We start from the raw sequence: 21,460 nt of genomic DNA, 5'->3' as shown, positions 1-21,460 counted from the left end.
GCAACCGAGCTCGGGAAGTAAGCTCGGGACTGTCTATCAGTGCTTGAAGTTCTTTGCGACGGCCCTGTTCGTGTGCTCCGCGTGCACCTTGTTTCTCTTGCCCCGGTCCCGGTCGTTTCCCATGGATTTTCTGCGTTCCCTTCGATTCCCGTGGATATGTCCTCAAGACCCCAAAGCTAATACGGATATGCCTCAGTCGCAGTACAACCCAGTCGATATGGGTCAGCAGAACCCTCCCGCGGGAGGATCGCGAAAGATCTCTTTCAATGTGTCCGATCAATATGAAATTCAAGATGTCATTGGCGAAGGCGCCTACGGAGTTGTCTGGTAAGTGGTGCGAGTCTCTCTCCGGAGCTCCTCTGACATATGCAGCTCTGCCATTCACAAGCCCTCGGGTCAGAAGGTCGCTATCAAGAAGATCACACCATTTGACCACTCTATGTTCTGTCTGCGAACACTCCGTGAGATGAAGCTACTGCGATACTTTAACCACGAAAACATCATCTCCATCCTGGATATTCAACGACCCCGCAACTACGAGGGATTCAACGAAGTTTATCTGATCCAAGTACGTTGAGCGAGGAGGATCAGAGGCATGCATGAAACTGGGTACTAATGATCCACTGCAGGAGTTGATGGAAACGGATATGCATCGCGTTATTCGTACACAAGATCTTTCCGACGACCACTGCCAATACTTCATCTACCAGACCCTGCGAGCTCTCAAGGCGATGCACTCCGCCAACGTCCTCCACCGAGACCTCAAGCCCTCCAACCTCCTGCTCAACGCCAACTGCGATCTGAAAGTCTGCGACTTTGGTCTGGCACGTTCAGCCGCCTCCACCGATGACAACTCCGGATTCATGACAGAATATGTGGCTACGCGCTGGTACCGTGCGCCCGAAATCATGTTGACATTCAAGGAATACACCAAGGCCATTGATGTGTGGAGTGTCGGCTGTATATTGGCCGAGATGCTGAGCGGGAAGCCTCTATTCCCTGGAAAGGATTGTACGCTTGACTGACCCTTTGCTGCGCTGAAGTGGAACTAACCACCCCTTCCAGATCACCACCAATTGACCCTCATCCTGGACGTCCTCGGCACACCCACGATGGAAGATTACTACGGCATCAAATCCCGCCGTGCCCGTGAATACATCCGCTCCCTCCCCTTTAAGAAGAAGATCCCCTTCCGCGCCCTCTTCCCCAAGAGCAACGACCTCGCTCTGGACTTGCTCGAAAAGCTCCTCGCGTTCAACCCCGCCAAGCGTATTACCGTCGAAGATGCCCTGCGCCACCCGTACCTCGAGCCTTACCACGATCCCGATGATGAGCCAACTGCGCCACCTATTCCCGATGGTTTCTTTGATTTCGACAAGAACAAGGATGCGCTAAGCAAGGAGCAGTTGAAGGGTGGGTCGTCCATTTTCTATATCTGCAGCATATACTGACCGATTTAGTTTTGATCTACGAAGAAATCATGCGGTAAATTCCGATATCCGACGATCTATCGAGAATGTCAGTGTATTTCCATTTTCTTCTGCACGCACTTGAACTTGATAGCGTGTGATTTGATATCATGTTAGAGGTAGCAGGGCCACTCCAAATATGATCATTGAAATAACTTCCCGTGCAGAGTATGATGTCCATCCTTAAACCAAGCCCAAGGGACATCTTACTCACACAGTTTAAATGTTCTATTGTTTTTGCATCTACTATACAACCCAACCCTTAATCTCAACCCTCACAATCCACTCATAAACTTCTCAATCCCCTCCACAACACCTTCCGGGCTAGGCTTGGGAGCACAGACGTGCGCCTCAAACCTGAATTCCAATCGCAGATGATCCCTAGTCGTCGGTCCAATCGTAGCAATAAAGACTCGCCGTGCAGTCTTGCTTCCCACACCCACATCTACACCTACATGTCCCGATCCAGATCCAGAAGAAAAAGGCCCTAACCCCAAAACTCGCAACATAGCCTCACACCCCGTCGGCGAGAACACAACCACCCAAACTACCTCTTCTTGAATCCGCTGTAAACAACCTCTAAAATCGCCCTCGAAAGAAGCCATGACACCTGTTTCATACACAACCAATTCTTCCACTTCGATCAGTTTACTGCCTAGAGTGGGATCCATCAGTGTTTTGGGGATGATATCCCTCCGAACATCGCCGACGAGGAAGAGTAGTGCTGGTTTGGAAGTGGAAGTGGAGGTGGAGGTAGGATATATAGAGTTGTAATGCTCCAAAATCATCCGTGCGAGATTCTCGCCTGTGCCTGCATCTGCGCCGTAGATCGTTGCGTGGGGGAGGTGTTTGTTTCGAAGGGTTGTTAGGCTGCGGGCTGTTGCTGGTCCGACTGTGTAGAGGAGTAATGGGGGTGATGTTGGGGTTTGGGGATTGCATTCGGTTGGGATGTCGAAGTTGGCTTTTGGGTTGTTAGTATTCATATCGATATATATAGACAGACAGATATAGATGAAGATATAGTTGGGCTGGATATTGTTTGGGGTATTGGGTAGGGTAGGTCGGTATCGTAGTCTTACCATCCTTTTCGGCTTCAATCATCTTCGCGAACCCTTCTACGGCGCGCTGACTGGTGAAGATTAGACCGCCGTATTTGCGAGCTTGGTTTCCATTTCCAGTTTCATTTTGCTCGCCATTGGATGGGGAGGCGGAGGTGGTATTTCCAAAGGCTCCGGAGATGAACAGGTCCCGCACTTGGTTCAAATTCTCGGTGTGGAAGCGATGTTCGAGGACGGGGACGAAGGTTGGATCGTAGTTTTGCGAAAAGAGGTCTTGATACCCATCGTGAGGAGTGGATTTCGTCTTGAGGAGGAGGATTGGAGCCATGGTGGGTGCTGGAGTGAAGTTGGAATTGGGAAGTTGGATATCTTATCGGCTGCGGGGAGACTTGAGGCTCTTTTCTGTTTTTGATATTGGGCTTGTTTGTGCTTGTTATGCTCGATTCTGTTGGGGGTTTCTTTTTCAATTGGTTTAGGCATTTAAATGGGATAGATTCGCTCTGTTCTTCTGTTCTTCTTGTCTTCTTGTTTTCTTGTTCAACTTGCGTCGAGTAGTTTTACTAGGAGGACCAGCTAGACTCCCACCTAGTCTTCCCAGATGCTATTGATGCAATTGACCTTACAGTTTAGGGCTCACTACTCAGTTTTCAAACACCAAACACAAGGAAATCAGATTGAGTCTAGGAATCGGCTTATATACACATTAAAAAACACAGACTACTGATCGTCCAGCACGTGCAGGTACTTCTTCTCCTCGCGAGTCTCACGCTCCGTGGCAGGAGGAAGATCGTAGTAGGAAGCACTGCGGTAGCCCTGCAGGTAGTGGAAGGTCAGGTTGGCCAGATCGGCGGTCTCCTCCATGCCCAAGTCCTGGAAGGTCTTGGCGGTGGGGTCGATCACCTGGTCGAGGAACTCGCGCTCGATCTCGTCGGCGGACATGGTGTGCCACCAGAGGTACTTGTTGAGGTAGTGGGCAAAGGGCTTGAGAACGGACTTGGGGACGTTGATGTGACGGCGCTTCTTGATGATTTCGCGGTCGACCAGCTCGGCGATCTCGGCGGTGGAGTAGTTCTTGGGACCGTACAGCTCGAATGTTTGGCCGGCGGTGGTGTCGTCGTGCAGCATGCGCTCCAGGGCGGTTCCCACTTCAATGGCCTAGGGTATGTTAGTAGACCTTTCGGTGCTGTTCGGGCGGGTTGTCTTACGTGGACGGGCCAGTAGCGCTCCTGCATGTGGTTGGCAGTGAGAACGTTGCCAACCTTGGCCAGCTTGTGGAGGAGGTTGTCCTCGAAACCGAACATGGGGGCGGGACGGACAATGGTGGTCTCGGGGTAGATCTTGCGGGCGATCTCCTCACCCCAGGCCTGGATGGATCAGCACTATTTCTATTCCAGTGTTTCTGGTAATCACGGACCTTGGTAGCAAAGTACTCGGAGGGCGAGTCCCGGCGGGCATTGTAGGAGGAAACGTGAACAAAACGGTCGACATCGTACTTGGCAACAGCATCCGCGATGCGCTCAACACCGTCGACGTGGACATCCTCATAGGTGAAGTTCCTGTTCTGGTCAGCATTGCTCCACAATACAATACAGATCAATTCACTCACTTGGTGGGGTATTGACGGCCGACCAGGTTGTAGACAATGTCAGAGTGACGAACGCTCTCCTCGATGGACTGGGTGTTGCGCAAGTCGTATTCCTACACCAATCAGACACTTCTCTCTCTCTCTCTCTCTCGCACAATTAAACTTACCATGAACACAACACGGCCGAGATCACCAGTGACCTTCAAGTGTCTCTTTGCCATCTCCTCACGGTAAGGAATGACGACAGTGCATCCCTGGCGAGCTGCGGGCCATCAGTCATGATCCAATTGCGATCTTGTAGCTTCCACCTACCGAGCTTGTTGACAATGTAACGACCGAGGAAACCAGTAGCACCGAAGACGGTCGCGGTGTGACCTAGAAACGAGTGAGCAAAGAGCCGAGGATCACAGTGGAAGACTAGCTACCTCCAAGCGAGGAACTATACGCGCGTTAGTAGGCACGAACTGCAGGCATCTGAGCTTCAATTGATCACTTACCGGCCACCCTGGACCTTCACCAGAGGCTTGCCAGTGCGGGTGATGGCCACATCCTGGAGGCTGCGGCGCTGAAACTGAACCTGGACCCGGGGCGCGAAGGGCCGGGCGAGGGCAGAGTTGATGGTACGTGATTTCTGCATGGTCTCTGGTGGAATATATCTCTCGAGACCAGCGAATTGGAGCGGAGTGTTGCCAAGAAGGGCGTGGTGATGTGCGATGGGCTTTCGCAGCGTCGAGTCGGAAGAACCGCACGGGACTATTACGCTAGTCCAGATTCGGAATGCACACTTGGTGTCGAATCGTGAGACTCTGTCAATTCGGCTTCAATTGATTTGATATGTGGTCTGGGGCTTACTGACTGTATTGGAAATTGGTTGAGTCTGGTTTATCTTTGCAAATATTTCCTGTGATGTCCTGAGTAGTAAAATCACCGTTTTGATCTGACAACACGAGGCCTGTGATTGGATGTTCCCCAGCTTTACATACTCTGCGGTATATAAGATGGCTTTTTCGTCCACATTATTGATCAGATAGGTATATATATATATAATCTCAACAAGATTAGTGATATAGTAGTCGTTTGAATTCAAATATTTACCTATATTTAACATCCATATGGGTTGACATAGAAATTTGGCCATTGACGCACTAAGAAGTTCAGTGTCTACAAGGCCATGACCATATATGCCAGGCCAAAGTCCAGACTATGCAGGTTGTATATTTCAATAATGTATTATTAGACCACTGGTATACCCAGCTGGAGCACCATCAAACACCTTTCGAATCCAGTGTAGCCGAGTCTTGGGAGACCATCCATCCTTTAGGGACACATCCATTTCCTAAGTCCACGCACATGGTACTCTCTCTTTTACCTTGTTACAGGCAATAAAAACACACAAAAAACTGTAGAGCATATAGCGAGGGCAGTCTCATGTCATCCCTACCTTCAAAACCAAAAAACAAACGACTGCTGTGTCGCGTTGTGGTTCCAAAGATTGAGAAGAGGAGTTTTGTGGGCAAACCACGGTCATCTCTGGTAAAAGGCAAGAAATGAGTTCTGAACTAGCTTGTCCCACTCCTCAAATGCGCTTCCCCATTGCGTTGCTTATACATAAAAAGGTCCCGTTTGGTCAGTTCCGGTTCACTTGGAGGTCCGGGGTTCGAACTCGAGCTCCGGCGGTTATTTTATTTTAGTCGACCCCGCATAACCAGCTTCACCCCCAACACAGACAGTTCAATCTCGCAATTCATTCCCCCTCCATTCCATCATGGCTTCTGCTGCTTGTATCTTTTGCAAAATCATCAAGGGTAGGGTCATCTCATCACTGCTGCCATCACTCCGCCCCCTTCCTACTCGGTGTTCGCGCATTCGCCGTGAAGAAACCAGACGTCATCGATTGCAGTCTTTGAATTGATTGAATTGACTCGACTGACACGCCCATTGAATAGGTGATATCCCTTCCTTCAAGCTCTTCGAGAGCGACAAGGTTTTTGCCTTCCTTGATATCCAGCCCTTGAGCCGTGGCCATGCGGTACGCATTTTCTCCCTCTCCCCGCATTCACTGTCCATGGTGAAGTTGAAGCTGTTTCTTATCCGACTCGACGACAAACATTTTCCATTGGTGGATATCGGGTCAAGACGAGGATGATTTCACTGACAGGATCTTAGCTCGTCATCCCCAAGTACCACGGCGCCAAGTTGACTGATATCCCCGACGAGGACCTGCTTGAGATTCTGGTAAGTGGTTCGAATCATAACCCCACAGAGTGAGAGGGATAGATATTCGCGGAATGAAGGCGTATAGGAAAGGAACAAACAGAAAGAGAATATATATTGCCCACTCGGCTTGTGATCGACGCGGGGTTGTATCACTGGGGACCTTGACCTCCAAGGTCCCTGGGCTATGAAGAAAGTGACTAACCAGATGGTGTTCAGCCCGTTGCAAAGAAGATTGCCCAGGCCACTGGTGCTACGGATTTCAACATCCTTCAGAACAATGGCCGCATTGCGCACCAGGTTGTTGACCATGTATGTTTGAATCCCGTCATCTGATGTTGTGCTCTACTGACGCCTTTATGTAGGTTCATTTCCACATGGTATGTCATATATATACTGAATCAAAGAATCCTACGAGGCCCTGTGATCAATGTTGGGTTGCATACTAACGAAGTATATAGATCCCCAAGCCCAACGAGGAGGAGGGTATGTCCATTGGCTGGCCTACCCAGGCAACCGACATGGACAAGCTCAAGGCTCTTCACGAGGAGATCAAGTCCAAGATTGAAGCTCTGTGAATTTCGGATTAAAAGCCAATGAATGACAGACTGGAAGTTTGAAATCCCAGTTCGGTTATACCCATTCAAGTCGCAGTGTAGACAATGTCTTACTCGTAAACAACACCAATTAAAACCATGTATATTCTCTAGTCACCCAGAAATCATATCTGTATCTGTATATACTACAAAAATGCCATACTAGATTCTAAATATCCAACATAACAAAAATCCAAGACATCAACATAGCATCAACCAAAGCCAATCTCGACCCAACTATGCAGATGCATCCTTCTTAGCATCAGGATAGAACTCGATCTTCCCATCTCCCTTCACAATCCCAGTTCGGTCATACAACGAGCGAGCACGCACATACGGGTCAATCACCCAGTACTGCTTCCGGAGCTTCTCAACCAACTCATTACGCTTTTCCTCGGCAGCCGAGACAGCAGCAGTCTCCTTTTTGAAGCTGGCGCGGATCCATTCGATGGTGATGTCCTGAATCTCCTTGGCCAGCTGTTGACGCTCGGCTTGCAGGGTGTCGTGGGTTTCCTTGTCGGCCATCTTGGGGTTCTCATCACCCTGGATCTCGACGTACTTGTATTCCCAGTCTTCGTCGCCTTCGAGTTCCTTCATGATTTGGCTAGGGTGGATGAACTTTTCGAGATCTTGGCGGTTCTTCGTGAAGTGGATTTTGGCTGCGACTACTGGGTCGAGCCAGCCTTTGATCACGCTCCAGATGCCTGCGTAACAGTTAGAATAGGACTGGGTTGGATGGAGTGGAGGAACGAACTCGAGAAGAGCCAGGGTGCCTTGTGGATGAGGACGGCACCAAGGGATTCGGGGTAGTTGGCCTCGAAGCACTTGATCATGAACTTGACAGGAGCATAGTCCTAGGGGATGTCAGTATCATTGCCATACCAAACAAGGGCAACGTAGGAATCATACCATGTTAGCAAGACCAAAGTCCGTCATATCAAAGACAATCGTAGCAGTCTCAATCGGCGGCGCAAGCAACAAGCGCGCAGTCTCGATCGTGTAAACCGTGAATCGCTCCAGACCCTCATTATCCTGATCACCAGCCTTATGCAACCGGACCCTGACAACACAAATAGGTCGACCAGCCCGATCAACCCCATGCAAGAAACTCTTTCCAAGACGCATCTGCGTTAGGAAATCCTCTCCCATCTTCTTCTCCTTCGGGTTCGAGCCCTGTGCTTGCTTCAGCGCAAGCGCCTCGCCGTTGAGCATGATATCATCGTCGACGTGCATCTCCTGCAGGCGCCAGCGCATCGTCGAGATCAGCATCACGAGCGCCTTCTTCGTGTCCCACTTGCGCGCGCGCAGGAAGCGCAGCAGCAGGCTGTCGGGGTTGTCGCCTTTCACCATGCTCCAGAAGGCTGTCCGGATTTCCTCTGGCTTCATGTCTTCCAGGGCTTGCTTGTACTCCTTTGACTGACCGTACTTGTCCTCGCCTTCGGGTGTGGCGATTGGCGAGCCGCCAGCACTGTCATCTTCATCTTTGCTGCCCCAGATTGACCACTTGCCCTTGGACTTCTTCTTGTCTTGTGCAGCCGGGGCGGCGGCTTCGCTGGTCGATTGACGGCTGGGGGCTTCGATGTCGCTGAGGCTGAGGCCAAAGACTTTCAGTGCGAGGACCCAGAATTCTTTCAACTTGATCTCTTGTTCCGGGGTGAGGTTTCCCACTGTTCCGGGGGCTGGTTCGGCGGGCATCGTGAGGGTATCAATTACGCCAAGGAAGTTCTGGGATTGTTCTTGTCGAGGGAGTCTAGGCGATGGAGCGTCGACTGTCTTGGGGTTGTAGTATCTGTCCTGGAGCCAGGCGCCTCCTCCAACTGCAAGAAGGGTGAATGAGATGGTCCAAAAAGACGAGGCCTTCCTTGGTTCTGGATAGGTGGAGAGTCGAAAAGAACGTCGAGGGAAGGGTTTGGCCGAGGAATAAAAACGGCAGAGAGTCGAACCAGCACGCATATGCAGGGTGAGGGTGTGGCTGCGGTGTAGTGTATAAGTGAAGAAAGTCCGGGATCGAAGGAGGCAAATCAAGAAGATGACGATGCGGGGGAAGATCTTGATGAAGTACGGACAATGACTTGGAATTCCTGTATAGAAAGATCCACGGGGAAACTTCCTTAACAAAAATACAGATAGACTCGACTTCAACACCGAATCCTACTCAGTTTGATGGTGTCGTGTGTGCCCCGATTACTTGATCGTCCCCTCCGCAACTCACCCCCAAGTTTGACGAAATTCGTCGCGTTCTACACTCTGGCCTTCAACCAACTCACAATTTCTCAACCCATACAACATGGACCGACCACGATCAACCTCACGCCCTCGACCCTCCTCACGACCAACAACACCCCTCCGCCCAAGCTCGCGCTCATCACTACGAGAAGCTCACGGCTATGGAAGCAACATCGGCTCTGCAGGATACACACAACCAGCCATTAACGCCTTGGAACCTCAATTTGCCGAGCTGGCCGACTCCATGGCCGATCTAGAGGCCAATTTCATGCACCTACAGCTGATGCACGAGAGCTTGACGCGTTTCAGCGAGAGCTTTGCGAGTTTCCTCTACGGATTGAATATGAATGCGTTCTGTGTGGATTTTCCTGAGGTATGAGCGAGGCTTGGCTGGACAATGCGCGACGTGGTACTGATGCTTTGGGTAGGCACCTATTGGTGATTCGTTCAAGAGAGCCCAGCAGCAAGAGGAAGAGAAAGGTAAGCAGGGCATTAGAACCTTGTCACGGTGAAGTCTTGCTCATTAGTTCTACAGAGGAGAGAGAAGAACCGGTGCGACCGATTGATGACGGCGAGATGACTTTCATGTGAGTTGGCCGTTGAACTAGACGAGGGAATAAGTGACTCTTGCTGACTGCTGGTCATCTTCGACAGGACTACCGATACTACCTTTGTTGAGAATCCCCCCACCACCGTGTCGAAACCCACTTCCAAGTACAGTGCAGGCGGGCGCGTCGCAACGCGCGGTACTGGTAGTGCTCGCGGCGGCGCGACTAGTCGGTACACAACCCGAGGGACAGCACGCGGGGCTGCGCGCGGTGCTCGGCCAAGTGCGCTGCCTCGGGGCAGAGGAATTGGGACGAGGTAAAACAGCTACCTTTACGATGTGACGAGATGTGACCGTACCATAGATGTCGGAGCATAGCGCAAGTCATCCATATGACAGGCCATGCGCATGATCCAGTGATAGTCTATGTGATGTTGCGAGAGATGCGATAGATCACCTATACTGGACTTGAGCTTTGCTTCTATGCCTTGTGCCCTCTGCCCTATGCCCTCTGTCCTCTAGAGACCATGTATCTACAAACTTATGATTCCCGCTTAGCCAGCATTATTTAGCCCTATATCAGTAACTGCAGCAGGCTGTACAGCATAAGAAGAGACTATTAGCGAGTCAAATCCATCTGCGAGTCGAGAGTATGCACGACTCTTCTACTGCCTGTCGACTGGGCTTCTGCCAATCTCCGGCGGTAAATCGGAGGGGCGAAAAACCACCGCCCGCAACCTCCGACAACCCCAGACATCAGACCTCCATTGTGTTGTCCATTGGCATAGATTGTAATTTGTTTGTGGACGAGACTGCTATTCACCGGGATCGGATGTCCATTACGACAACTGGACTCTATTCATCCGGCTATTGTCTCTCCTGTCGTTTGGCCATTGTGAGCCCTTTGGTCTATATTGTATGAATCGCAGCTGACATTCTCTAGTTGCAATGCTGGCCCTATTCAGGGGGAGTCCTTGAGACCGTACTGGGTTGCTTTTGATCCCTCTCCCTTGGATCTGGTATCGTCGCATTAAGCCTCTGAATAGCGGGAGCTTGGATTGGCCCTATTCGCATGCCATTGCATATCACTTGTTTGCTACATCTGATTCTATCCCTATCATCTGTTTCTCTCCGTCCTTTCATCTTTTCATACTTCTATCTTTTCTTTTTTGCCTACGGTTTTTCCTCCTGCCCCTCGATTGCCTGCGCCGTATCTCCAATATGGCGACTCTCGATTCGGTGCAAATTCTCTCCGAGGCGGCATTCGGCTGTGGTCAGTACTAGATTTGGTCTTGATTCACTTTCAAGCTGACTGTTATAGAACATCTTGCTGCATTTCTCTCCAAGGACGAGAAGACTGCTGGCCAGTTCAAGAATGAGTTTCGCAAGCATGACAGGATGCTGGCCCCGTACTCCAAGACCGAGACGGTTGCCGTTCCAACTACCGGCCTCCGAACAGTCGAGTCCTTGAAGCCAAAGTATCACTGCCTGAGCTGCTCAGAAATTTGCTTGAGTACAAAACGAAAGGCTCATACCTCGGAGACCGGACATCAGTTTTGTATGCTAGCACCACTCTTCACGGCTGTTCTTTACTAACGCACAGCAGATATGGAATCACGCAGCCGCTATCTCTTCTGTGAAAGCTGCAAAGATTTCATTTATGACCATGGTCTGGACAGAATCCGCGGTCCATCAGGAAAGTTTGAAATCGGTGGTGAGTTCAGACAATCCCACAATGTTCAATATACGGGGTTTCTCAGCAACTGACTTTCAATTCCAAGGTCGAGCTATTTGGGCCGAGGACTCGGCCTCCGAGGTGTATGTCAAAAACAACGCTTACAAGAACCCATGCATGAAACGAGGCGCTCGTGGCGTCTGGAACATGGGTCAGACCTGCTACCAAGCCGTCATTCTCCAAGCCCTCCTCCATGATCCAAGTCTCAATGCCTATTTCCTAGCGGGTGGACATGACGTCCACACATGCCAGAGGCCATCTTGTCTTGCCTGTGCGACCGCCGAGGTATTCACCGATTTCAATAGCGGCGAGAGAGCCGAGGCCGTATCAGCTGCCACCCTTCTTTACTATGGTTGGGATATGTCCAAGGTATGTAACATCGGATGAACAGATAGAGTAAGCAGCTGATCTCTTTCTTCCCAGGAAATGGCTGGATACCGCCAGCAAGATGCACACGAATACTTCCAGTTCCTAGTCAATGGTCTCCACTCCTGCACGCCCGGCCACGCCGAGAGCTACGACAAGAAATGCACCTGTTTCTTCCATCAGATGTTCTACGGCGAGCTGCGCAGCAGCGTCATGTGCCACAAATGCGGCCAGACAACTAATACCCACGACCCAATGGCCGACCTAAGTCTGGACGTCCAGCTCCAGACTAAGAAGCGCAAGCTGGGTCGTGCCACTGCTGCTTCTACTGCTACTTTGATAGGATGCCTCGAGAGCTTCACGGCGGCTGAAGATCTCCACGCCGATGCACCATATCACTGCGAGAAGTGTGGCAACACTCCCCAGCGCGCTTCGAAGCGTTTGCAGATCCGCAAGTTGCCTGTCATACTGTGCATGCAGTTGAAGGTTCGTGCTATATCAATGTAATTCAGTCTCGTTTCTTTTCATGCTGACTTGCTTCCACAGCGCTATGAACACACTTCAGCCTCGTCCGAGAAGATGGATGGCCATATTGATTTCCCTCTGACAGTCAACATGCTACCTTATACCGTGAAGAAGGATAACCAGCCTGTTGACATGTCCAAATACATTTACGACCTCTCGACCGTCATCGTTCATCAAGGAACTATGGACACCGGTCATTACTTTGCCTATACTCGTCTTGGCAGCGACAAGGTTTGTCACACGCCCCCTTTTTTTCTCCTCACATCTATCGAGGGCATATACTAATATTCTCTGCTCCAGTGGGTACTGATGGATGACAACAAAGTCACTGTCGCCAGCGTTGCGGATGTCCTTCGCCAGGACGCTTATCTCTTGTTTTATAGCATTCGTTCTGTTCGCTCTGAAGGGCGACGGTAGGCGCTGCTTTGACAAGAGGCATACTAACAGATCCCTGCAAGGCTGGAAAAGGGAAAAAGAAACCCCCAGGAGAATAATTATCATCAATATGGAACTAAGGGATGGCGTTTTTTGGCTTCAAGTTGCATTGTACAGCTTTAGAACCTGGGGTTTATTTTCGATGAAATTGATTATGCTTTTATCATTTGATTTAGTGGTGAGCATTCGTGGCGTAGTCCGACAGTGTAGTAAACCAAAGTCTTGACAGTTGTGTCTGGAGAGCATTGAGGCGTACTGCAGTATATAGACCCACGGACGCTTACAGCCCTACGAAGTGGCATGCACGGACACAAGGCACAATCCTATGGAATGTCCATCCGATGCGAGCCAGTATCTACAATCAAAGACCAGGGTGAGGCAGAGAAGTAGAGCATCACTCCATCCTCCCAAATCCAGACCCCTGCAATCTCTCATCTCAAATCGAGCCAAGTGAATATATCAGAAATGGAAGAAATCCCAGAGAAAATTCCGTCATTGAAATAGGATAAGGAAAAAAAACCAGGATTCGGGAATAACATGACATCCTCGTTTTTCACGACTCTTGACAACAACCCCCAAAACCTCCACTCGAGCCAAATGTGAATTTAAAAAAACGAAAATCCACATCCGAGACATCGTCTCCGACATCTTTCCATTGCATCAAAACATCAAAGAAACATCAAAGACGCCATTTTTGAGCTCGTCTGAAACATTCCTCCACACTGGACGTTTTCCCGTTGTCGACCCGGGCACGTAGATGATTTCGTGGATGTGAACGGTTCGAGAGGAGGGTGTCGGTGGACATGGTTTTTTGGTGCACTTAGCGGAACTGTTGGGGTACATTATTAGTTTTGGTCCTTTGTGAACATGTGTGGACATGGATTTGTGTGTAGTGGAGGGCGATATGGTTGGATTCCACGGTCGAAGTCTCGGGTCGGGGACTTGTGTAATGTGTATTCGAAAAGGGATTGGGATTGTAATTGGAATTGTCGAATGGAGGGTAAACGAACCTTGGTGAAACCGATGTCTGTGGACTTCTCACGGAAGCACTGACGGCAGATGTTCATCTTGAATCCATGTTAGTCACTGGGCCCCAATGCCACATCAGACATTCAAATTGAATGTCGGGAAGGGTATGCATACACCGTACTTGCGGATGAGACCGGCGCGGTGGGTGCAGACACGGCTGTTCATCGAACACAAGTTAGCAAATCCCATTCCATATCCTTGTTCGCTTCGTCCATTCTCTTTCGGTGTCGTGTCTATTTCCATGCTCGGGGATTTATATAGGGTGAACGAACCACTCGCGGGAGCCCTTGCCGTACCTATCGGGAACCAGTCAGCTTGATCTTTTTTTTTTCGAGATTGGGAGTGCCTGTGTGCGCTTGAGGGTTGACTTACTTGCGGGGGCGGCTGTACCAAACGCTGTCGTGAGTCATCTTGAGGTTTTGAAGGCGGGACCTGGGAGTTGACGGGGTTGTTGACGAGACGAGAGTCGGCGGCGCTGGGTGTTGAAGAGTCGAAGGCTTAGATTCAATTTTGCGTTGTGTGCTTCCCGAACGGGGAGGGCACGGGCCACCCGGACTCGCTTATGGGGGTGATCATGTAATCATGTGCCTCAGGCAGGATTTGTATACTTCGCATGATGAAGTTTTGCTTTGAACCTCTTTTTCTCTCTCATTTTATTCTTGAAATCACTCTTGGATGTAACAATTAGCCAGAGGAACATAACAGACTGAAAAAAAAAAAAAAAACCTATCAACTGAACTGCTTTGAAGGATCGCCCCTTTCGATGCAAGGTCGACCAGGTTCAATGAAACATCTCAAGAAAAATAAAACAAAAGAAAAGCACCAATCTTTTGTCCAGTATAATTTCATCTTTCTGTACACTCAACTTCAAGGTAGGGACAGACTCGGTCGACAATCTCAGGTTCTATTGCCCGTGCGATACCCTGTCCTATGTTGAAACAATGGGAAGATGGATGATCCTCTAGACAACCAATCGTCTTGCATTTAATGCCCCTAAACAAAGTACAGAGTCCAAGTAAATTTCCGGACATCCAGTCTAGTGACTAGTCAATTACAAGTATCCGGGGTAAACAAGCCATTCTTGAAAATCACAATTATGCACATAATAGCATTCATAACCATGCCGAAATGCACCGGTGCTGATCAACACGTTCAGGCGATGCTTTGGGCGCCAATTACCCCTGGCGAACGGCTTGACAAAACCCGAGACTCGGAAGTCGTAGTGCCGGGCTTCCGTAGCTATGCCCTTCATGGAGATATCCTTCGAATCTGTGGGGATGTCGATCGTTTGATGTTGAAAGTATAGCGGCTTGGGATCGCTCTCCGTGACAAGTCGGATTCCGTATTTCTCACTGGTGCTATTCTACTGTACATTTACATGGAGTGCTGTAGGATGTTGATCTTGGGTGTAAATATCGGGTACCTCTGGTCTGATACCGTGTACTGTAAGTCCGTACACGTCCGGTAGTCATCAGTGACTGCAAGCTAGCCACAGTGCAGTTCCATGTGCTTACTACCTCGAAGCCATTGGGGACAAACAACATGGATGACAATGCAAGGCATGCAGAGTGGCTTTAGGTCACACCGTATGATCTATAGCGCTATCCGTGCAGAGCAAGTCTACCGTGCCCGCAGACCAGTCGAGTAGGCCGTCGCCAGCCACTCCTGAAGCAGCGTGAGTCATATGACAGCTCAAAAACACGAGGCATTCGGAAACTGGTCGGTCTTAGCCAGCTTAGTTGCAGATCCGGTGCGTGGCTATACCAGCCTTTCCAGTTCTAGAGCCGGATGCCCGCGGATGCCGATCGCCAAGACCCGCGGGTTCGGATTCGGGCTTGGCCTCGACTGTACGAGATCTCTTCAGGGAAAAAAGTCGTGGATTTGGCACTGCGATGCACGCTCGCACAGGCCATGAGCGCGCTTATTGAGGTGATCTGGTATCGATGAATGCCACCTGATGCGATGCACATGCCCGAATGTGCAGCTATTGAATTTGTCATCCATGCTGATGGTGAAGGATTCACTTTCCCGCTACAGTATATAGAGTATCCCACAGGTGCGAGCTCCAGCTAAACCCGAACTGACTAACAGGTTCGCGAATGGACTCCGTCTTGGGTAATTATCGTAGTGCCATCCTGCCGACGTCCTGCCGTTCTGCCGTGAGGTCCGTCCAATTTCCGAGTTTGTCGTTGATATATCCGGAGAGACCGGTTCCTTCCATGTCCACTAGTCTGGAACTTCAAAAGTGCGGCTCGGAGGGCTGAGAGCGAGGGCCGAGACAGGGATGTGAAAGGAGCAGCTGACAAGGGGGTGTGATTCATACGCTAGGAATCTCTCGCTCCATGCTGATTGGGGGAACAGATCCCTACATTCTGGTGCCTTGAACGTCATGGGTGGTTAGTTCGATTATCGGATTGTGTAGGGCTAGAACTGGACGTTGCATGAACTAGGTTCAACCAAGTTTAGGGGCTATCCACGTCGATCCACGCAAATCCACGCCAATCCGCCCGGACGAGAGAGGGAAAATCCGTCAAGCGGTGAATCCAAGTTCTTTCGGGGGATCGACTACGTCACAGTCCGATACAAAGGACAAGGGTAGCGTCTACTGCACAGTAGACTTGGACCAGTGGTCAATGCAGTCATGCAATCAGGATGAAGTCAGAGAGGCTCCCGACGCTCCCGAAGCTAAAATGATGAGTAAATTCTATCGAGACGTTATCGTGTCCAGCCCTGTACATTCTTGTGGTTTCATTCTACACTTCAAATTGTAAGGGGGAGAGGAGGGGGAGGAACTAAGATCACTCTGGCCGTTTCAAACCGCCTCCGAATAAGCTGGAGATATTCAATAGCGAAAGATAGTCACTGAAGATATAGAATCACGGATCCAGGTATGGAGACAGCGAACTGCGGGTGCGTGGAAAAAACGCACCCTTTAAATCCGAAGCATTGGAAATCAGCTTTTTTTCTGATTAATTTTTAAACTATTTACCTGGGTTCTGCATTGCTTTATATGTATAAGCCCCCTCCCCTCCCCACCTATCTTTGTAGACCTCGCATTCCCTCTCGGACCCCGTCGCTGTATACTTCTCAGCCCTACCAGTACAACTCCATCTTCCAGCTCTAGCTCCAGCTCCCAGCTCTAGCTCTAGCTTCACCAACATACGTGCATGACATCAAGTCCGTCATAGAGCACTATACAAATAATCATAATTGCGGGCCCTGTGACCGGGTTTGGCAGCATCTTTACGTCACGATTCAATAGAGCTTCGACCCTCTGGTTGGAGCTCTACCTCCCTGATCTTGCATTTCTGCACATAGCAGTCGAGCGGTCTTATTCTCCCCTGCATATACAATCTTCTCGATGCGGCACATAGCTCCTCGAGTCGCCTGGGCGGCTATTTGCCTCGCTGCACTTGCGACCGCGATCCCTCATGGGGACGATGAATCAACGGATATGGGAATGGACATGGGTGCCAGCACGGCCGTGCCACAGTCTTCTCCGACGGCACATGTCACCTCCAGTGGTCCGATGAGCTATTTTGCGTATGGAAAGCACTCCAGCTCGATTATTGCGCATATTGCTTTGATGGTTGTGGCCTGGTGCTTTGTTCTTCCAGTTGGTAAGTCGCTTGCGAACCCGGGATAACGAGATGAAGATGAGACTGATTTTCGGGGTCTAGCGGTGATGCTCAGTATTGCGCGCTCTCGCATAGCGCTTCCGTCTCAGCTCCTCTTCCTGGTGTTCAACGCGTTCGGTCTCTTGTTCGGCATCATCTATAACGACCAGACACCCGACCTTTACGAAAATAACGCTCATCACAAGATTGGGTGGGTTATTACATCAGTGATCACAGTGCAGGTCATCCTGGCGTTGATCTTCACTTGTGCTGGTCGGGGGCAGTCCACTGTTGCCAAGTATGAGCATGCTAATTTCCTGCCGGTTTCGACTGACGAACACGAACACGAACACGAACACGTTTACCCCAACGGTGCTGTGCACGAATACCGCTGGTCTCGTGACAGTGGCCAGGGAACGGACAGCAATTCACCTTCCATTCGGGGTCCCGGGTCGCCGTCTTGTGAATGGTCTGGGTATGATGATGGGTTCGAGAAGCCCGAAGAGCTGCCTCCAAAGCCCTCGAAATCAGGTCACTGGTTCCAAAAGACCAATGTTGGCCGTTTCCTCACTGAACATGTGCCTGATATGATGTCCAGCCGCGCTCTCCGTGGCTTGAACGTCGTGTACAATATTATTGATCGTATCATTCTTCCCTTTGGCTTTGCCACTCTGGCAACTGGCGCAATTGCTTACAGTGGTATCATGAGAGGCCATGAGATCTTCAACGGACTTGCTCACTGGATCAAGGGTGGCATTTTCTTTTGGTACGGCCTTCTCACTCTTGGACGTTATGTCGGCTGCTGGGCGGATCTGGGCTGGGCCTGGAACGAGAAGCCCTCGGCGTCTGTTATCGGTGCCTGGAAGGCTAGAATCCCCACTGGCGAGGCAACGGAGTCTTTTGTCATTTTCCTCTATGGAGTGACCAATGTCTTCTTGGAACATATGTCCAATGCTGGTGGTGAATGGTCTCCTACTGATCTCGAACACGTTTCGATTTCCGTGCTTTTCTTCGGTGGTGGTCTGGTAAGTTCTTGGCCGATCTCTTTTACATAGCGACAAACAACTCACACAATCATAGCTTGGTATGCTCTTCGAGTCAAACACCATCCGCGACTGGCTCAACGCTACCATTCTTCAAATCCCCCGCGGTTCATCGGATGAAGCCTGGCAAGCACCGAAGACTCAGCGTGTCTCCCTGAACCCAATGCCAGCCCTTGTCATTATGCTGCTCGGTATGATGATGGGCTCACATCATCAAACCAGCATGACCTCGACAATGGTGCACAAGCAATGGGGCAACTTGTTAGTCGGTTTCGCGATAGCCCGTGGCATGACATACGTCCTCATGTTCCTCAAGCCACCAACTTCATACCTCCCCGCTCGACCCCCAACAGAAATCATCGCATCTTTCTGTCTGATCTCGGGGGGTCTCATTTTCATGATGAGCGTAAGCCACTCTTTCTCTCTCCCTACCTCCATTTTGCACGGTGATACTAACCAATCCCCCCAGACTCGCAATGTCATTGAAGCAATGGAGTACTACTCGATAGACGCAATGTTCACCTTCACCGTCGGCCTGGGCTTCAGCGCCTTCATCATGGCCTACGGTGTTCTCTGCATTGCTCTCAAAGCCTGGGCCATGACGCGTACCCAGCGCTCACAGCCCACTTTCCGCTTCCCGTGAATAATCTGCCCTGGCTTTCGTTTGATACCCCTGTTCCAATGAGGTTTTTGTTTTTGTTTTTCTTTTGTTCTCTTGTCCGGGGAATACGGAGTCCGTGCGTATGATTTTGCATATGTTTCCTGTCCCTGATGATATCATGTTTGTTTCAGACATGACAGTCGACGTGATATGTTTGATGGTCTAATGTGGTAATAAGAGGGGCTTTCCCCTATATATGTGGTACAGATGTTGAAAAATAATGCAATGTCACGTTTATTTATCTGAAGAATGCCGTCTATTGGATGTGGATTGATCCACTTGGACGTATAGTTTGACTCCGCTGTCTTTGACTTGCATGGGCTTGGCAGTCCGCCCGAATCATATACCTTCTATAGGGCTACTGTATATCCAGGATGTATATGACTATCGCAAGTCATCAGAGCATTTCTTGAGCTCTGCGGTATTACCAACTTCACCAGCAGTTTACAAACTCGACTATGAAGTAAGTTCATTGGCAAGAAAGAGTATGGTTTATAATGAATGTCAATGTGAAAGGCCCAAAAGGGTTCAAGAGAATAAGATCCTCGGGGGGGAGTTTGGTGGCAACAAGTACGTCTCCGTGGCGCAATTGGTTAGCGCGTCTGACTGTTAATCAGGAGGTTGGAAGTTCGAGCCTTCCCGGGGACGTTTCTTTTTTGTTTTTATTCAAGATGATTTTGGAATACGAGATGTAACTGTCATTTTGGATTTAACCGTGGTCCTCAATACGAGAATACGAAATTACGAGAGCTTCTTTCATTCCGGTCCCTCAGTATGCCACATTTGGGCTGAAATTTTAAAGATGCGGAGTTAAAGCTTAACGCCGTGCCGACTGCCGACCAGTAACTTAACTTAATCAGGGCTAATCAAGGCTTACGGCTCAGGCACAGACACAGTGGGACGCCATTGACCTAGCTTGGTATTGCTTGCTCGTGTTCAAAATTGAGTACGAGAATAACATTCCAAATCTTCAGCATGACTATATCTTGTCCAACTCTGCAATGAAAAGTGTTTACTTAGGGTTAATCTAGGAACGTTGAATGGTTTCTAAGACTTAGTCATGCTACGAGGGGCAAGTGGAGCCCCAATGATGAAATGCTGCAATGCGACGGCTAAGCGTTTATAGGAGGGGCTGTCCTACTTTAGTTTCTGATTCTTCTAATCTCTTACTCCCCATACAGATTTCAAAATGGCCTCCAACCCCCCTAGCACCTGCTGCGCCTCTGGCTTCAAGCACGAGGGTACTCCCGTCGGCGAGACCAAGAACATTGACGGCGGTAAGAGACCTCCCTCCAATGCAGAGTGCCGATGTCGGGTCTTTTCCAAACAGTCACTGATGGTCCGCAGTCGACACCTACGTGGTCTACCCCAAGGACAACAAGACCCCCGAGAAGGCCATTGTCTTCCTGACTGATATCTTCGGTATCTTCAGCAACTCCCAGCTCCTCGCTGACGAGTTCGCCAACAATGGCTTCCTCACCGTGATCCCGGATCTTTTCAACGGTGACCAGATCAGCGTTGCCGACATGGACTCTGGCAAGGTTGACTTCCCCAGCTGGCTGCCTAAGCACCAGCCTGAGGTCGTGGGCCCTATTGTGGAGAAGACCCTCAAGTACGTCCGTGAGACTCTCGGCGTGAAGAAGATCGCCGCTGTTGGTTACTGCTTCGGTGGTAAGGTATGTGTAGTCGAAATCTGAAGATCCAATTTCTGAGCATTGAAATGCGAATCCGTGAGTTGTGGTCGCTAATCTCATTGTTAGTACGTCGCCCGCTACCTGAAGCCCAACCAGATCGACGTTGGTTTCTCTGCCCACCCCTCTTTCGTGACCCGCGAGGAGCTCGGCGCTATCCAGGGCCCCTTCTCCATTGCTGCTGCTGGTAAGTTTTTGTGTTTGAATTCACAAGAGAAGCACCCGCTAACTTGTTGAACAGAGGTCGACTCCATCTTCACCACCGAACTCCGTCACGAGTCCGAGGGAATCCTCATCAAGGCTGCCCAGCCTTGGCAGATCAACCTGTTCAGCGGTGTCAGCCACGGCTTCGCTGTGCGCGCCGATCTGAGCGACCCCAAGCAGAAGTGGGCTAAGGAGCAGGCCTTTGGACAGTCTGTCGCTTGGTTCAACCAGTACCTGTAAAGAGAGAACACATAGTGAAACTCCAATAGCATACTCCGTACAGTACGAAGCAAGAATTCTCGAGGCTGCATAACTTCCCCATTTGATGTACTGTAGATCAACACGTGACCGACGCTCGCGTCCGAAGAACAAGTCATTCGAATTGGCCCGACATCCTCGACCTTGTCCTCGCCAGTCTTTTTGAAGGCTGCCAAATCCAAGTTTTATTCGGTTTTGCTT

The 21,460-nt window shown here is 50.1% G+C and overlaps 11 protein-coding genes across 11 annotated transcripts; 7 read left to right on the top strand and 4 right to left on the bottom strand.

The window, feature by feature from the left end:
* Nucleotides 1-187: 187 nt before the first annotated feature.
* On the top strand, nt 188-1,489 carry N7511_001903 (mitogen-activated protein kinase; the record flags this gene model as incomplete). The annotated part of the gene is made up of 5 exons (XM_057124328.1): nt 188-327; nt 373-568; nt 630-1,011; nt 1,066-1,413; nt 1,461-1,489. 5 exons carry the CDS (start codon nt 188-190, stop codon nt 1,487-1,489), a joined length of 1,095 nt encoding a protein of 364 aa, XP_056986487.1.
* Nucleotides 1,490-1,744: 255 nt separating this feature from the next.
* Nucleotides 1,745-2,855, bottom strand: N7511_001902 (uroporphyrinogen-III synthase HEM4; the record flags this gene model as incomplete). Its single annotated transcript, XM_057124327.1, has 2 exons — nt 1,745-2,430; nt 2,549-2,855. 2 exons carry the CDS (start codon nt 2,853-2,855, stop codon nt 1,745-1,747), a joined length of 993 nt encoding a protein of 330 aa, XP_056986486.1.
* A 389-nt stretch (nt 2,856-3,244) lies between these two features.
* Nucleotides 3,245-4,863, bottom strand: N7511_001901 (complex I NDUFA9 subunit family protein; the record flags this gene model as incomplete). The annotated part of the gene is made up of 8 exons (XM_057124326.1): nt 3,245-3,682; nt 3,733-3,891; nt 3,942-4,083; nt 4,134-4,225; nt 4,280-4,374; nt 4,425-4,487; nt 4,538-4,551; nt 4,610-4,863. Coding segments are annotated over 8 exons (1,257 nt in total), but the record flags the coding sequence as incomplete, so codon positions are not given.
* A 1,014-nt stretch (nt 4,864-5,877) lies between these two features.
* On the top strand, nt 5,878-6,904 carry N7511_001900 (HIT family protein; the record flags this gene model as incomplete). The annotated part of the gene is made up of 6 exons (XM_057124325.1): nt 5,878-5,917; nt 6,059-6,141; nt 6,279-6,347; nt 6,546-6,638; nt 6,692-6,706; nt 6,788-6,904. 6 exons carry the CDS (start codon nt 5,878-5,880, stop codon nt 6,902-6,904), a joined length of 417 nt encoding a protein of 138 aa, XP_056986484.1.
* Nucleotides 6,905-7,159: 255 nt separating this feature from the next.
* On the bottom strand, nt 7,160-8,875 carry N7511_001899 (CRAL-TRIO domain-containing protein; the record flags this gene model as incomplete). Its single annotated transcript, XM_057124324.1, has 3 exons — nt 7,160-7,626; nt 7,677-7,776; nt 7,832-8,875. The coding sequence occupies 3 exons, from the start codon at nt 8,873-8,875 to the stop codon at nt 7,160-7,162; spliced, it is 1,611 nt and encodes a 536-aa protein (XP_056986483.1).
* A 334-nt stretch (nt 8,876-9,209) lies between these two features.
* On the top strand, nt 9,210-10,016 carry N7511_001898 (DASH complex subunit DAM1; the record flags this gene model as incomplete). The annotated part of the gene is made up of 4 exons (XM_057124323.1): nt 9,210-9,521; nt 9,577-9,628; nt 9,684-9,735; nt 9,803-10,016. The coding sequence occupies 4 exons, from the start codon at nt 9,210-9,212 to the stop codon at nt 10,014-10,016; spliced, it is 630 nt and encodes a 209-aa protein (XP_056986482.1).
* Nucleotides 10,017-10,916: 900 nt separating this feature from the next.
* N7511_001897 (uncharacterized protein) lies at nt 10,917-12,738 on the top strand (the record flags this gene model as incomplete). The annotated part of the gene is made up of 7 exons (XM_057124322.1): nt 10,917-10,968; nt 11,017-11,253; nt 11,302-11,409; nt 11,477-11,799; nt 11,854-12,282; nt 12,343-12,552; nt 12,622-12,738. 7 exons carry the CDS (start codon nt 10,917-10,919, stop codon nt 12,736-12,738), a joined length of 1,476 nt encoding a protein of 491 aa, XP_056986481.1.
* Nucleotides 12,739-13,601: 863 nt separating this feature from the next.
* Nucleotides 13,602-14,270, bottom strand: N7511_001896 (40S ribosomal protein uS14; the record flags this gene model as incomplete). Its single annotated transcript, XM_057124321.1, has 4 exons — nt 14,158-14,270; nt 14,058-14,081; nt 13,900-13,942; nt 13,602-13,823 (listed from the first exon to the last, which is right to left on the bottom strand). Exons 1-4 carry the CDS (start codon nt 14,193-14,195, stop codon nt 13,602-13,604), a joined length of 327 nt encoding a protein of 108 aa, XP_056986480.1. The 5' UTR covers nt 14,196-14,270.
* Nucleotides 14,271-14,905: 635 nt separating this feature from the next.
* N7511_001895 (uncharacterized protein) lies at nt 14,906-15,091 on the top strand (the record flags this gene model as incomplete). The annotated part of the gene is made up of 1 exon (XM_057124320.1): nt 14,906-15,091. One exon carries the CDS (start codon nt 14,906-14,908, stop codon nt 15,089-15,091), a length of 186 nt encoding a protein of 61 aa, XP_056986479.1.
* A 2,055-nt stretch (nt 15,092-17,146) lies between these two features.
* Nucleotides 17,147-19,088, top strand: N7511_001894 (Ytp1 family protein; the record flags this gene model as incomplete). Its single annotated transcript, XM_057124319.1, has 4 exons — nt 17,147-17,405; nt 17,466-18,427; nt 18,483-18,851; nt 18,915-19,088. The coding sequence occupies 4 exons, from the start codon at nt 17,147-17,149 to the stop codon at nt 19,086-19,088; spliced, it is 1,764 nt and encodes a 587-aa protein (XP_056986478.1).
* A 1,207-nt stretch (nt 19,089-20,295) lies between these two features.
* On the top strand, nt 20,296-21,241 carry N7511_001893 (dienelactone hydrolase family protein; the record flags this gene model as incomplete). Its single annotated transcript, XM_057124318.1, has 4 exons — nt 20,296-20,383; nt 20,454-20,782; nt 20,867-20,984; nt 21,039-21,241. The coding sequence occupies 4 exons, from the start codon at nt 20,296-20,298 to the stop codon at nt 21,239-21,241; spliced, it is 738 nt and encodes a 245-aa protein (XP_056986477.1).
* Nucleotides 21,242-21,460: the final 219 nt, after the last annotated feature.

Source organism: Penicillium nucicola, assembly GCF_028828085.1.
Source record: "Penicillium nucicola strain IBT 29836 chromosome Unknown utg000002l, whole genome shotgun sequence".
Classification (NCBI taxonomy): Eukaryota; Fungi; Ascomycota; class Eurotiomycetes; order Eurotiales; family Aspergillaceae; genus Penicillium; species Penicillium nucicola.
The sequence above is the reverse complement of the archived record's forward strand: the minus strand, read 5'-3'. Positions and strand labels throughout refer to the sequence as shown.